This window comes from Phragmites australis, chromosome 11, assembly GCF_958298935.1.
Source record: "Phragmites australis chromosome 11, lpPhrAust1.1, whole genome shotgun sequence".
In the NCBI taxonomy this organism is placed as follows: domain Eukaryota; kingdom Viridiplantae; phylum Streptophyta; class Magnoliopsida; order Poales; family Poaceae; genus Phragmites; species Phragmites australis.
In genome coordinates, this window is record NC_084931.1 from 27964067 (window position 1) to 27981012 (window position 16946).

A 16946-nucleotide genomic window follows, 5' to 3' on the forward strand; every position below is an offset into this window, starting at 1 on the left:
TCTCTTCTTTGACTTTGAATTGTAACTCTTTGAGGTGTTTGATACCTCAAGTACATCACGTAGAATCTATGAAATTGAACATTGAATACTCACAAACCAAGTTAGTTCTATTAACCATGTTAACATTAATCATCAAAACATATTAATCCTATATTACGGTCATTGCTCTTTCACTGCAAGGGCTTGTTTCTTAGAAGCAAAGCCAAAAAAATAAAACAAAAACCATGAAATGGGCCAAATGGGCCCATACTACGGTTAACCGAGCTTTAAGATAATTATATATATATATATATATATATATATATATATATATATATATATATATATATATATATATTTCAAGATTACATGCCCATTTGAAAAATAATGAGATTTACCCTAACTTCGTCCGTTCAACGGGCAAGAACAAGGTCTCACTCGTTGAACGGGCGAGACATTGTGGGGCCCGGCTGCCAACGAATTTAATAACCGAAGAGAGGAAGGTCTCGCCCGTTCAGTGGGCGAGAACTTGATCTCGCTTGTTGAACGCGCGAGACCTTCGTGGCTACAACGCCATGCAGGCCCACCCAAAAGGTCTTGCCCGTTTAGCGGGCGAGATTTTTTTGAGTATTTAGGCCGACGCGGCCAGCCCTGCTGACGTCAGCATCTCATTTCATTCTCATGCAGCCGAGAGAAGAGGAGAGGAGAGAAGAGGATAGGGGAGGGGAGGGGAGGGGAGGGGAGGAGAGGAATATTTGTGCGGAGAAGTCCTACTGAAAGAAAGAGGTAAAAAAAATTCCTGTTTTTTAACAAACTCGGTAGGATAGCAACTATTACTAATTTTGACATAGGTAGATCTTAGACCTAGTTTTTTGCGGGGGAACCGTCCAAACAGACTCGGAGGTGTTCTCGCTCTGGGAAGATGAAGTGTGAAAGAGGTACCAGTAGGATGTTGTGCACAGAGGTTGGCTTCCTATGTTGCTTATGCAATTAAAGAATAAGGAGAAAGTTGAGGAGATGCAGGGTGGAGGGTACATATAGGAGGAGGGTGATAAGGAATAGTATGATGAAGATGTTAATTCGGATGGTGCACATTCATCGAATTATCCGACTGAACCGACCGGTGAGGCAAACGAGGGGGAACGAATCCCTTCTCTAATTGAACAGATAGAGCAGGATGATCTTCAGACTAATGAAACTCCTGAGTATGACATCTCGGATGATGAGGACGATGCTCTGTTTCCCGCTGACTGGAACGATCCAAACTTTAACAACTTTGTGGTGAATAAGAAGAATTAAGTGGCCTAGGAGTATACGCAGAATGAGGTGAACCAAGGTGATATGTATCCTACCAATCAGGCCATGAAGGATGTTATGACTCAATGAGCGACCGCGCTTCGACGACAGTTTTATGTTGTCGAGTCAAGTAAGAAAGAATATGATGTGAAGTGCGCGAATGAGGGTTGCTAGTGGCGGGTGCATAGCTTCAAGGGGAAGTGGGTTGACTATTTGGAGGTGTCGATTGTGGTCGACCACACTTGCATGATGGATGAACTTTAGCCTAGCCACACGAATATAACCTGTCACGTCCAAAATCCCATAATCGCGTGATTAAGCTTAATCATGTGTCATTAGCATCATAATTAAATTCGAGGAGAATTATTTTGGCACATTAGAGCAATTCGTTTTGAGTCATTTGGATGAGAGGAAGAAAATTTGGGAGAGAAAAGAATAGAAATTGCATTGGAAGTACCCATTTTCTCTAACATGTGGGCTCCACAAGTGGCCCACCATCTCAACCACCAAATGGGGCAGCCCCACCTGCTCCCTCTCTCTCCTCCCTCACTCCCCATGCCCTCACTCAGCAGCTCAGCTGCAGCTGCTGCAGCCGCTCTCCCTCTCCCACTCAAGCTCTCTCTCCCTTTCTCCCAAAATCCGAGTTCAAGTGGAGGATTCAAGGTATGCATGTGGTACCATTGCATTCTCTAGCTTATGAGCTACTTATCTATCCAATCCATTTTCGTTTCGTGGAAGAGTCGAGTAGTTCTTAAAGTTCTTGGCGTTCTTGAGCTTTTTGGAGTAAAAATGGAGTTTTGGTCGAAAATGAGTTCTAGAGTCGTGTTGCTAGTTGATTAGTAAGTTCCAGGACCCTTGGACTACCCCTAAAATGTTCCCTTTAGGCTTGGAAAAGATCGTAACTCGAATCGATCAAAAATTCACTCAGGAACAGCTTTTTTGGGCTGACCCGGATATTCCGGACTCACCCGGATACTCTGAGTTCAGCAGAAATTGTCCGTTGAATTGTGTTCAAAATTGGTTAGGGTTAAGATTGCGAGATTGGTTTAGAATCATTTGGATGGGGCATATGCACGTTTGTGTAGCATAGATTTGTAAAGTGAGTTGAATCACTCGAGGGAAAAGCTATGAAGAACTCGAGTCTGTATCACCCGGATAATCCGGTTAAGCCTGGAGACTCTGGGTAGTTGCATTATCGAGTAACCGAGAGCTTCATTCAGAGCCCCACTCAGAGTGTCCGGCACATCCAGGATAGTCCGGACCAACCCGAAGGTTTCGGGTTAAGTTAGAGTAGTGGCTAACCGAGAGCCTTCATCGTAGGATGGACAGCATACTACGGAACCAGGATATTTCAGGTTCACTCGGATACTCTAGACCAGTCAAATAAAAAGGCAGTAACCGAGTGCCTCTTCCAAAGGTTCGCCTGGAGGGTCCAAACCCGGATACTCCGAACCAGTTCGGATACTCCGGATGACTGTTATTTTTTAGATTTTGTTTAGATCGTTTAGAGTTGCATCGATTCGCATGTCTTATACTTCTAGTATGTTTATGAGCATTGTGGCATACCTTGTTGCATTCATTCATGCTCATCATTGCACGCGTTCTTGTTTAGTGAACAAGGAGCCGAAGCGTGGTGCGGTTGCAGTTGAAGACGACTCCAATCTTTCAGATTTCTACGAGTGTTGCGTGGGTAATTATAGGCAGCCGCCTGAGCAGCAAGGCAAGCAACTAAGCATATTGCACCTTTGTCAATTAAATGAAGTCTAAAATTGATAAATTATGCTTATGTATGTTTGCATGTGTCTAGTTGAGATTGGGTACAAGTGGGTAGATCCTATATTGAATGTATTACTTCTACCTTAAAATGTTGTTTATCCTTTCCTTATCGCCATGAGTATGTGTTGGCATCTAGATTATAAATTAAATCGAAATGCTTAGCAATACATAGGTCATTCGGTAGAAGTCGAGCGGTGAATTGTCTCATCGTTCGCGAGCCTAGGCGTTATTACTTTTGTGACGATAACAATGTTGGATATGAGATGATGATGGTTGTGTGAGTGGTGAGTATGAGACGAGATGTGGGTGGTGCTAGGAGGTGTTTATCCTGTCCGGATGTGGAGTTCCCCTGGGTAGGGTGGGAGAGGAAACCGGACACCGTAGACTGCTTGCGTCCTTTAAGCACCGATCGTTGGTGTAGTCGGCTTTAGCACTTATCATACTCACCACATGCAGATCTAATGGTAAGGCGAGCCAAATACCTTTGTAGTTGTGGTCATTTAGGGCATGAACATCGACTGTGTGAGCGGGATGGCTAGTACCGTCGCGTCGAGCGATATATGTTTCAAATGATCGGGGCTTATTAGGAAAGGTTGACATGAGTACCCCACTGTATGGATCTGTGTGGCCATACAAGCCGTATGGTCCTCAAGTCGTGTGGAGGTCCAGGAGTATCTCCTACAGTGTGTAAAAATATTTTGAAATACCGCGCTCTCGATCATGAGCATGCTTCTGTCAATCTGCATCAGTCGTAGAGTTTTCACTTGTGATTGATGGATGGATATGTGAGAGATGGTTGAGTTGGTCCTTGTTACATGTATGTTCATAATGGTTCCTGTTATTTATGTTCAGTTGGTTGTGGCAGGTTGAAGTTATGTTTTTGTTGGTTAAGTTTGTTGCTCACACATATATATATCTAGGTTGCTTACCGCTTATGTTTAACTTAACCCTGTGGCTTTTCCTTGCTAATGGCTCAATGTATAATCCTTGGAGTCGAGCTATGTATATGTGCTCTATATGGTTTAAGTCTTGCGAGTACCTTCGTACTCATGCCTGCGTTTTCAGGTGCTGCTGCTGAGGAAGAGCCAGTGTTTGGCTACTTCGTGCCTGTCGATCAGGGTGGTGGGCAAGAGTAGTGCATCCTACTCTAAAAGTGACGTTTTGAGACGGTGCCTCAGGGCATGCGGCGTCGTTCTCTTTTGTTGTTTACAGTGTAACTTTTCGCTGCGTAGTTATTGTTACCTTTTGTTGTAAATTGTTGGAAATGGTTGCATGCTAAAGACTTGTAATATAAATATTAATTACTAACTCTTTCTTAAGCTATGTTGTGATGCTAATTTTTAGAATGCATGTGTTCCGATCTTGGGCACAAAACACGTGCCAGGACTACTGGGATGATATTCTGTTTAATCATCGAGGTTGTGATTATGAATAATAATCCTCTTGGTGATTAATTAGAATATTATTTGGATGGTTCCCCACAAGCTTTTGTCGCCAATGTGATGTATGCCTAGAACGTGAACAACCTGAACTACGAATCAGAGTCTATAATCAGGCAAATTGAGGAGGAGTACAAGTACACTATCAGCTACAACAAGGAATGAAGGGCCAAGAGGAAGACAATTGAGATGAGGTTCGGGGCCTACGAAGCATCATATGACAATCTGCCACATTTACTAAAGACCATTGCTGGAAGGAACCCAGGAACGTATTACAATATTGATAAGTACACATTGCTGTACAAACCTAACAAGTACGTCCTGGAACGATGTTTCTTCGCAATAGGAGCATATATCGAAGCTTTCAAGCAATATCGTCCTATCTTGTGCATCGACGATACTTTCCCTACCGGTAAGTTCACGAGACAGATCATGACTGCTATTGGGGTCGATGGGAACAATCAAGTTCTATCGTTGGTATTGGTTCCTGTACCATGTGAGGATGATAATTGTTGGTGCTCGGCCGAACGTATGCATTATATATGACCAGCATGCAGGGATGCTTAAGGCAATTATGGAGTTGCAAAATAGAATGAATGGTGGCTTGATTGGACCTGTATGGCCATATTTGCAGAGTAGGTGGTGCATGAGGTATTTAGGTGCAAACTTCTTTCATCAATTCAAGAACAAGAATCTCATGAACAGTTCGATGCTCTTTGGAAAACACTGGATGAGCTTACGAAGAAGCAAACACAGGAGTGTGCGGGGAGGTCCGTGATAGGACCGAAGGACGTACTAGTACCTCTTGAGTCCTTGTCAAATGACAATGAAGCTGGCATCACGCGAAGGACCGGGTCATCTAACAGGTCATTTAGCGAGTGGATTTGAGAATGAGTCTAAGGAGAAGTGAGCTCTTCTCTACGACACAAATGGGCTAGGTACGACATTACGACTACAAATTTTATAGAGGTTTACAACTAGATGATGAATGGTGTGAGGGGGTTACCGCTGGTGGGAATTGTAGAGTTCATACCTCAAGGAACATACAAGTATTTCAGAGACCGCTATGCAGTATCGTACAGGACGCTAAATAATGCTAGTATGATTTATAAGACGAAGATGGCTAAGTACACGGAAGATAAGGTGAAGAAGGCAAAGATGCACCAGGTGAAGATCATAGGAACTACACAGCACATATACGAAATTTTATGTAGGGACAAAGGAAGGAGAGGGGGCAAGTGTGTGAGAGTTATCCACGAGTGCACCATCTTCGATGACAGGTGCATTTGCACCTGCTACAAGCTGATACTACTAATAGGTTACTTTGAGCATTAAGACACCATCAAAACTAACAATTGCATCCCTCTTGATAGTACGGTTTTACTAGACTCAATTTCAAAGATCTAACAAATTAAATCCTATTGAGTGCTACAAATCGCTTCTCTTTTCTTTTTGAGGGACATCAACGTCGTGTATCTTCACAAATGAGACTAAAACCTGTTCATAGCTTCAATAAACATATTAGTCCCTTAATCGTTTTGTCATCAATAAACCAAAACCCACTTAGAGGCCTAGATGCACTTTCACTATAATTTCGGGATTTATGGTTTTTTCACGAAGGAATCTAAGCCCGATGTTGTGTTCATACCTGATCCCGACAAGATGAAGTAGAAGAAGGGGCGGCGCAGGACTACGAGGCTACGTAATGACATGGATGAAGCAAAAATTGAATGTCATGTGAAATGGTGCAATAAGTGCAGCAGAACTGGACACACTCACAAGAAATGCATCGCTGGTGTCCCATATGTGAACCCCGCGGAAGCAGGTTCTTTCGGGTCTGATGCAGATGGGAGACGTCCTCGTAGTCGTCGAATGTCGGTTTCATCGGCTCATTGATATCAATTAATGTTGTAATTTGTTGCGTGATATATATTCATGTGCACACCATTGTACTTTACTATGTTAATACCGAGATGGTCACAATGTGCGAGGTTGTAATGTGTTATGTTACGATTTGTTCACATATTTATGTACGATTTGAACAATCTATTATATCATGTTATATGTTGGACGCTTTTTTATTCAGTTCACACAAATAAAGACTAGTCTAGACCAGTTTAGACCAGATCTATATCGGTCGACACTTCTTACTCTTTGTTTGTTTTGCATATAAAAATATAAATAATTTGTGAACATTTAGGTATGGCGCCGCTGGAGCTGCTCAACCCCCAGATCAACATCAGGCACCGTTTGTACTGCATCGCGGTGTAGGCTAAGGACCTCTTGGTACTTCGACCTTATGTGCTGGATGAGCTCATGAGGATTGACGAACGCTGGATCCCGGGGTTTATTAATTTTGAATTTACGGTTTCATACAGATTTAGACATGATATTGGTCGCTACCTGTAGTATGTTTGCAGGTTATGTGATGCTGATCTACTTCCGCTATGTTGGCTTGTGGAGGTGGACGCGTTGGTGGGGGCCTCAGAGGCGGCGACATGGTTTAGCTACGATAGGGCCCTCCTCATGGCCCTTGTTGATAGGTGGCGTCCCGAGACGCACACGTTCCACCTGCTGTGCGCGAGATGGCGCCCACACTCCTGATGGGCCTGCCTTGCGCGGGTGCCGCTATTGGGGCTAGACACGTGGGTGTGAGCTGGCAGGACGAGATGTTGGGCGTGGGCATGGACCGCTTCTCTGTCGTTGAACGCAGGGTCCCCAGCAGTGGCGAAGGTAGAGCCGAAGCAAGGGGGTGTGCCACTTAGCAACTACGAGATGATATGTGATACGAATACGCCAATACTTATATGGTAAAACGGTATTATCTAGAAAACAAAGATATACATATTAAACAGTTATATAATTTTTGTATATAAATAGAGAAATGATATGCAAAATAATAGAGGTTGATATTGAGGTAACCTTACCATGAAAAATATACATTTATGGACTTATTGCATCCTTAAGATTATTGTGTTCGAGCCTAGAGCTCACATATGCATTTTCAGCATCTCATATACCTCACTACATGAAATATAAATGATACACATGACAATATGAGACATGACACAATCATAACTATGAATTTTTTCTCAATAATACTAAACATAAAAAAGGCAATTTACCATCAAAATTATGACCTCATCTTTGAATGATTGAATTCTTGAAAGCATCCACCATATCCAAATGTCCATCGACACTAACAATTCTAAGCCTTGATAAATATTTAACTCAGATCTGTGCAGGGAATGGGTACAGGAAATTTGGATGCTACCAATTAGTTGGTAACTTAATTAGATATTATTTAGTAATTCAGATGCCATAATGTCATGTTCAACCAATTTGGTTCAACCAATTTGAAACCCCAAAATCTATATGAACCTTAATTTGACATTAATCAAGCCATATAAACTGAGTTCCTAATGAGAAAATCCATGACGAATGATTCCCAAATACTTCTTTTATGTACCTAGTTTTCGTAGAACACTAGCCTATCTATCCCCACAAAAAAAAATCCCCTAAAATTCCCTAATCTGAACCCAAATTGGATCATGATTTCGCAGGATATGCAACCTACCCCTATAGTCTAGATAATCACAAGCAATAATTGGATGATTGAAACTTTATCTTGCAAACTTAGGGGCTTTGCTTGAAAGAAATAGGGAGAATTGGAACTTTAGAAGCAAACAATGGTTCTTGCCTTTTGCAATCAATGGATGATGGGCGACAACGGGCAGCCGTGACACGGCAGCCGACGAGGGACGGAGGGAGGTGCAGCCGTCCTTCGGGATGTGGCGACCGACGATGAGGCTATGGGGGCATCGTCGTGGCCGCATGGGCGACTAGTAGAAAGGGCGAGCAACCTACGACAACAGCCAACAGCAGGAGAACGAAAGAGGACACATCGATGGATGCTCGATCATCGATAGATTAATTAGCCCATGAGTCACAGCCTCGGGCCTCACTACATCACACATGCCTGGACCACTCACTTTCCCCTCGACCAGCTCAGGCTTGGTTGACGTTGGGCCATTCGCTAGTTGTGTGACTGGATATTGGCTTGCTCGTGCTTCACGTTGGGCTGTGGGGGGTGCAGGACTCTGGGCTATGGGGGTGCATGTGTGGTAAATATGTGATGATTAGCACTGAAATTTGTTTTTGTTGTGGGTGCATTTGTACCCCCTATGACCCATTTGGCTTCGCCCCTGGTCCCCAGGACAGATGCGACCAGGTATCTAAGAGGAGACGTAACCTGTAGGATTCTATGTCATCGTTAGTTTCATGGTGTTATGTACTAGTACTCCGTGTTACTGTTTTATGTGTACTCTATGCTAGTATTTATATTACGTGGTTGTCATATCATGTTGAATGTTTATGTCGGATCTTTGTTATCAGTCATGTTTTTATTAAATGTGTTCTCGATCCATCCCAAAGCATAGCACCGTGCGGTCATGTCCCCTTTCAAATCGTTCACTTGCAACTTTCAAAATAAAAAGCCTTTGCATAAAAAAACCCTACTACTATAACACTTGTAACTACAATAAAATGTTACATGATGGGGTACAATTTATTCAATTACGAATAACACGGTACAAGAAAATATAACAAAATGCTAAGGTAAACATTATTAGCATAAACATTATGGACAAAATGGCCCTTGAAGTTGTTTGTGCCTTATCTTCCAGTTCATCCAATGGTAATCGTATTATAGGGATTTTGGTCTACGTGGTGCCGGTGTATACAAAAAATAATCAAAGTTAGGATCAATAATCAAAATTAGGATCCCAGCCATTTGCTCTGTCGTTAGAGAATTTGCAACGACGTGGAGTTCTCTAAGGAGTAAGCATGAAGTCATTATCGTCAAAACCAACCCATTCGGTTGTGGTGGAAGTGGTAGAAGCAGGTCCTCTTATGGTGGTTGTCGAACGACCACCTCTTTCACGGTGGCTTGAACCACCGCCTCTATCACAATGGCATGAAGGTCTCGAATGACCACCTCCGCGTCTCTAGTTATGTCTGGGTAGGCAGCCGTCACCAAAGAGCAGATGTAGCCCTAAAAAGTTCTCGATGGATTGGTTCAACAACTCTTCATCATGAGGGAATACCTAGTATAAAAAAGAGCATATAAAAATATAAACGTGTCTTAGAAGTGCAACCGAACAAATAACTGAGACATGTAATAACGATGAACATACCTTAATGTGCTCATCGTACTGCTAAGGATGCATAAATATGGTGTGTGCTCGCTTGCTAAAGCACTTTGCTATGTCGGCAAATTCATACACCCTAATGTATCTCTGACGGTACTCTAACAAGTGTGTCTTTATGTCCATAGATGTCACAAAGCTTAACATTCGCCGCCATTCCTCCGTGGTAAAACAAAGACAATGAGTCATGGTTTGCCATTTCGACAGCACTTTATTTAGGTTCTCCTCCTTTAACACATTGTCACCTTTTATCTAGGTCTCCCTCATAGTATGTAGGGCTATCATTAAGAATTTCGATGTCCACGAGAAATGTTTACTTGAGAAGGCAGCCATGGTGTGGTATTAAGTATCATATGGTAGTGTTTTTTTCGAAAAAATGTGATGTCATGACCTTCTCGTTGCCTCAGCCTCACATTTTATAAGCAGGGACATATAGTGTATGGACCAAGTGTAGGTATATAATTTAGATATAGTGCATGCATTAGATGCCTTCCTATAGCGAGCGGTCACTAGACTCTGAGTAGTCGGCAGCGTGCGGTCACATCACTCTGAAAAGGTGGCAGCGAGAGGTTACGTCAATCTGAAACGTTGACAGCCAGGGGTCGCATCTCCCTGAAAACATGGTAGCGAGAGGTGACTTCAATCTGAGAAGCTGGTAGCGTGATGTCACATGGGATTAAGAATTACAGTAATGACATTGTAAGTAGTAACATCTGAATATGTAATACATAGAAAGTAGACATGTACGAATATGTAAGACTGGACGTGTCGTATATACCCTTCGTCGCATAGCTGATGAAGGCAGATCATCGAAGGGAGATAGGAATATGTGGGGTAAAAAGGTATATACAATAAAAGCCGATGATAATTCATTCGAGTATGATTACATAACATAGTAACACTGCCATACGACACCCACGTCAGAAAGTTACAATTTGATGTTCGTGATGTGAGAACTAAGTTGTATTAGTTGTGTATTACTTATATTCTTGATGTAAGGACTATGCGATAATTTATGCATAATAGTTGTGTTTGGTATTTGCAGTTTTTAATGTGTTTCCGCGTTGTTGGCTAAGATTTATCATTTTACCAATATGTTTTTTCTAAGCCCAATGCTTTCATATGATTCATGCTTTGCATGTAGAGGCAACAACAACTCCTTGCAAAACTTTTGCAGAATGAAATGACCACACCAAGCAATAACTTTCACAGAGAATCTCTATCAAACATCAATACCATAACTTTTTCAGTTTTCACAGGAAATCATGTGCTCCAGCCCCAGCCATACCTATGCACTCAGTCCATGCACCAGCCTCCAGTCACCATAAATAACTGAATGTATGTGATGTCGTCTAGAGGGGGGGTGAATAGACGTTTCCTGAAAATTAAAACTTTACAACAGATTAAACAGTCCAGATATTCTGGGTCAAACCGGATGCTCCGGGGTCCGGAGGTTCTGAGCACAACCTGGATAGTCCGGGTAAAAATAGGAAATTGAAAGCTATGAACTCCTAAGCAATTCTAATTAATTCCAAGCGTTACCACAGGTTCCTAAGGTTGTATGTAAGTCTTTTGACACTTCACCTGTAGCTAGAAACATACAATCACATAGATCAGGGCAAATTATCCAAAATCAACTAAAATAACAATGAAAGCAAAGCAGATAGGAATTTGTTTCCTAGAGTTTGGATCCAATGATCCTACGTCTCCGTTGAGATGCTCATAAAGAACCAGATCTCTGTCAACCCTTATCCTCACTGAGCGACCACGAAGATCAAGCTCAGGGCTTACTCAACTTTTCTCTTTCCTTGCGGAGGCGAGGATGACCTACACAAAGTTCCCAGGGCACTCCACAAGCTTGGGTGGTCTCTCGGTGACGTATAGCCGTCTAGGAGCTCGGAGCTCCAAGAGTAAAAAGCATGAATCGATGACTTTATGACAAACTCAAATGCTCAAAGATGGATTTATGCTCATAAGCACTCGATCTCACTTTCCCAAACCAACTCTCAAATCCTTGCAAGATTTAATGCACTAAAGGAGTGGGATGGCTCTAAATAGGCTTTGAATGCTTTTGTCTCGAGTTGGTTCAACATCAAATGAAGAAGGGGGTGAGGGGGTATTTAAACCCATCCCTCCAAAACTAGCTATTACAGTACTTTTTGTACTGATCCGGAGTATCCGATTTGACCCGGAGACTTCGGGTTGGTACTAAACCGTTCAGCTGAGAGCCCTATCCGGAACTCAACCTGGAGGGTCCAGATAGACAACAGAACCTAGAGTATCCGGGTCAACCCGGAGACTCTAGGTTTAGACAAAGACTAAGAACTATCCGGTATTCGTAGGGTGATTTGTGACTCCCATCTTTGATCTAACAGCGTCATTTGAGCACTGAGATATTATCTAGTCAATCTAAACGCATCCCTCGTATAACAACACACATATACTCAAATTCAAAAATTAAATTAAATTAAATCTATTGAGTTATTACGTGCTGCTTCTCTTTTTTTAGGATGCCAACATCATTTAACTTTTTTTAATAGGACTAAAACTTGTTCATAACCTCAATAACCTCATTAATCTCTTAATCATTTGTCATCAATTATCTAAAACCAATATAGGGGCTTAGATGCACTTTCAATAACCCCACCATTAACTATGGATAGACCACTCCTTTCTCAGCTCTCTCAATTGTAATGTCTTCCTCAGCTCCATTAAGCCCATCTAAGAATCATTAGGGGATTTTCATCTTAGGCTTCGCGAGTTTCAGGACATATCTTACATCTATGGCAGTCGCTTTTTTATGTGTGCCAATTACTAGTATGACCCGCCTCGACATGGACCGTATGAGTACCCACCGGTATAGCGACATAGATCACTCATGTGCCACTTTACATACAGTTTCATGCACTGCCTCACTAATCTCCCATCTTGTTTCATTTGTCCAATCTTCTCCACCTATCTGTGACTTCATGGAATGACTGGATATGGAGCAAAATGAGCACTAGAAACGGTGGGTTGACATAGAGATGCGATGTAGCAGGGAAGCTTACGAATGCCGGGAGTACAAGCAACAGCAGGAGGAGCTACGATTGAAGCGTCAGAAGCAGGAGCGTACGAGGAAGACAGTGGAGGAGCGCACCACAGCTGAAGCACGCGAAGCAGAGATGGAAAGGAAGCAGGAGAGGGCCCGTCGTGCTAAGGCGGATGGTCCCGATGCCTTGAGAAATGACAAATATCCTAGGTGCTCTTAGTAGAGAGCATCTATTTTATATCGACCTATTTTTATTCTCTAAGGCATATTAGGTTTAGTAGAGGCGCGTTATTAGGTTATTCTTTAGGGGTACCATACATGCCAACGTTTGCTGTCATCTTTTTATGGTTAGGATTCATTCGCGCAACGACAAAAACCTCATATCCCATATAATGTTTATTAGCGTATGTAAACTCTGTGTCGGGTTATATGATATTTGTGTTTCATAACTACTATTGCTCGACAAATTATATTCTGTATTCTCACAAAGTCACTTCAAAAAAAAATTCCACACACTTTTATACCAACTAAATAAAGAAATATTGACAAAATAACATACAACTAAAATTAATGATAGAATGAACTGTTTGGACAATTATATGCATAACTGCCATTTTTCGCCGAATGAATGTGCAATATTTTTCAATTTACCGAATACAAAATCTATATTAAAAACTAATCATATATATTTTTGTAATTGAATTAAATTGAATATGTCGCTCGATTGGTGGGCGATACAAATATGTCGTCCGTCGTACGTACGAGATGAAGGTATCGTATGTTCAACGGGTGAGATTAAGTTCTTGCCCGCTAAACGGATGAAACTTTCCTGTCTTTAGTTATTAAATTCGTTAGGAGCCGGAGCGCAATAAATCTCGTCCGTTCAACAGACAAAATAGAATAGATTTCGTTATTTTTCAAACAGATATGCAATCTTAAAATATTTAGAAAATATATATTAAAAAATCGCTCGAGGACAAACCATAGGCCAGGTCCACGTTCACAAGCAGAGGAAACTTTGAACCCAAGAAAGTCGGGTCCAAGGTCCAACTCTTCCGCCGATCAAAGACAAAATACTACGAGTCCAAGGTCCAACTCTTCCGCCGATCTCAGAGGGTGTAGGTCTCAGGATGAATTTAAGTTAGGTTAAGGCATATATACGTGTACATGTTTAGTAGTGTTGTATGTTTTTCGTCCATATTATACTCTTAAAAAAAGATAAATACTACCATGCAAACTATCCGCCCACTGACATGCATACCCGATGTTACACATCGGCCCACTGTCATGGACATAGAAGATCAAACCAACCAAGCATATATGTGACACCCCAACGCGGAAGCGGGACGGCAACCAACCATTTGCGAGAGCCAGCACCGCAACAGCGACAAGCCATCCCCAATTCCCCATCTCCCGTAGCACAGCCTCCCCTTCGGAAATCATCGCCATGGCCTCAGCACCGACGCCGCCGCCCCTCCTCCCGGTGACAAACTCCGCGGCTGCCGCCTCGGACGCGCCGATCGCCACGCCGGCCTTCCGGCTCCTCCTGAGCCGGCTCTCGGAGTCGGCGCGGCGCTCGCTGTCCGACAGGCGGCCGTGGGGGGAGCTGCTGGACCGCTCGGCGTTCTCGAAGCCGGACTCCCTCTCCGACGCCACCTCCCGCCTGCGCCGCAACCTCGCCTACTTCCGCGTCAACTACGCCGCCCTGGTGGCCTTCGCGCTCGGGGCGTCGCTCCTGGCGCACCCCTTCTCGCTCCTCATCCTTCTGGGCCTCCTCGCCGCCTGGTGCTTCCTCTACCTCTTCCGCGCCACGGATCAGCCCGTCGTCCTCTTCGGCCGCACCTTCTCCGACCGCGAGACGTTGATGGGCCTCGTCGGCGCGTCATTCGTCCTGCTCTTCTTCACGTCCGTCGCGTCGCTCATCATCTCCGGCCTTCTCGTGGGCGGGGCCGTCGTCGCGGCGCACGGCGCGTTCCGCGTGCCCGAGGACCTCTTCCTCGACGAGCCCAACGCGGCCCCCGGCAACAGCGCGACCCAGGGGCTGCTATCCTTCCTCGGGGCACCCGGATCTGGGGTCTGAGGCAGCGGACGGCAAGATCTGGTAGAGTTCTTGGGCTCGAGAAGTTCCTCGTAAGCTGGAAATTGTTTGGATCTAGTCTTGTAGCTGTAGCTTATTCTTCCCCGGTTCCTCCTTGTGTACTTGCAGATCTACTGGCCTAGTGTTGGTTTTCGATTGATACGTCGACTCTAGCACAGCAGAATTATCTCTTAAATTCACGCTATCCTGAGGTGTAGTGTTAAGTACTCCAATGAATATGAATTCATGATGTCGTATCAATATAAATGGTGTGTTCCTAGGAGCAATGAGACAGTAATACAATTTGCTTGTTCTATAATTTCTTTATGATATGCTTCTACTTGATATGCTTATGGAAATTTTATGGTGACTTGATATGCTTCCTACTTGATATCGATGCTTTACCTGAAATTTGTTATTATATGCTGTTAATTGTCTGTGTCACTGTGTGATCATCTATTATTGCTTGAATCTAGTTGTCCAAAATGAGATTTTACATCAGAATGGACATTGGCTTCATAGTATTTTGTGATAGCCATGGTTCCAGCTCTTGACAATCACTAGCTGGGTACTAGACCAGGGCAAATAATTCCGGGTGAGACAATGGACCTGTTTGGTTCATGCCTAAGCCTGCCACAACTAAATTTAGGATCTGTTTGATCTGTTTCTTCTTCCAGACTCTATTTCCTATTAGATGTTGGAAGTTCGAACTGTTAAACTTTGAAACCAAAAATGAGAAAAATATTTACTGAAATGCGACCATGATTTGACTGGTGAATGGCTGTACCAGCTTTCAACCATTGTCCGGAAAACTTTTTTGAGACAGTTTTTGAAACTCTGGTGGTGCATGTATGTTGTTTCCCTCTGACTGGAGGTCCGTGCGTAGCTTTACTTGGTTTTTCCCTTTTGTTGAGGGCTTGAGAGATGAGGAACCATTACTTTCCGTGTTCTATCTTTTATTATCACCTGCCCATAGTAATTCAGGAACAGCTCTTCTGACTTACCTGAGAGTAACAAATTTCTGTTAAACCATTATTTTGAGGTTGTTTTAGCAATGCATTCTCATTAAGAATTTGAAATTTCTATCGCGAATTTGCGACAGCATGATGGATTGTTTTATGACCAATATGTTAAGTTTGTTTGTATGTCGCCTGTTGAGGTATGCATGATATGCATCTGAGAGGTTGCCTAGATGTTATTGGTGGTATCATGGTATACAACATGCTCAAGTTTGCATGCTTAGTATAGTACCTGCTGAGATTTATCTTTCTGGCACATTGTATAGAGGTGATCATCCTGATATTGGATGACAAAGCTTGTAGTCTGGCATAGTTTTTGCAGCAGCACTTTCTTGCGTGACAAATGGAGGTACATTGCTTCTCTTCTCATATGCAGAATTTGGACTATGGTTTTGACTTCTGAAACTGCTTACAAGTGCGCCTACATATCATCATGTACAATTTTTTTAGTTTCTATTTGATAATATCACCATATACACCCTGTTTTTAGACTACCACGTACAGCTTTTGGAGTTTGCTGCTGTCGGACCCCTCCTTGACGCCGGCCGCCGCCGTTCCCCGTCGCCGGCCTCCGCTGCCCGTCCCCGAGCCGCCGGCCGCCCGTTAGCCAGCCCCGGCCGGCAAGGCCTGCCGCCTCCCTCCGGCCGCCTCCCTCCGGCCGCCGCCGCCCTCCGGTCGGCGCCCCGTCGCCGGCTTCCGCCGTCGCGCCGCCGCCGCACCAGCTCCGCCGTCGCCCCTCTCTCTCCCTCCCGATCCTCTCTGTGCCCGAGCCGGTCTTCCTCTCTCTGCTCTCTCTCTCTCTCTCTCTCTCTCTCTCTCTCTCTCTCTTATATCCTTTCCCCCTGTGTGGCTGTCTTGTGGGTCCGGTTAGAGCCGAGCCGACAGCAGCTGAGCCGAGCCGACCCCAGAGCCGAACCCGAGCCGAGCCTGAGCCGAGTCCAGTTCGAGCCGACTCAGCCGAATATTCCGAGAATATTCTCCCCTTTTCTTTTTCTGAATTTTTCTCCCGGCAAACCTTCCGAAGCCCGTTTCTCCTCCGTCCTAACTCCGTTTTCGTCGATTCTTCCACCGATATTCATCTAAAATCGAGATCTATCCAATCATGTCAATTTCATAATTTTT

General features: G+C 43.7%; 1 protein-coding gene across 1 annotated transcript; it reads left to right on the forward strand.

Moving 5' to 3' along the window:
• Nucleotides 1-14060: 14060 nt before the first annotated feature.
• LOC133885466 (PRA1 family protein B2-like) lies at nucleotides 14061-15132 on the forward strand. Its single transcript, XM_062325186.1, has one exon. It carries the CDS (start codon nucleotides 14176-14178, stop codon nucleotides 14806-14808), a length of 633 nt encoding a protein of 210 aa, XP_062181170.1. The 5' UTR covers nucleotides 14061-14175; the 3' UTR covers nucleotides 14809-15132.
• The last annotated feature ends 1814 nt before the right edge of the window (nucleotides 15133-16946 follow it).

Coding starts and splice junctions, on each gene's coding strand:
- LOC133885466 (XM_062325186.1), top strand. CDS start 14,176: ATGGCCTCAGCACCGACGCCGCCGCCCCTCCTCCCGGTGACAAACTCC.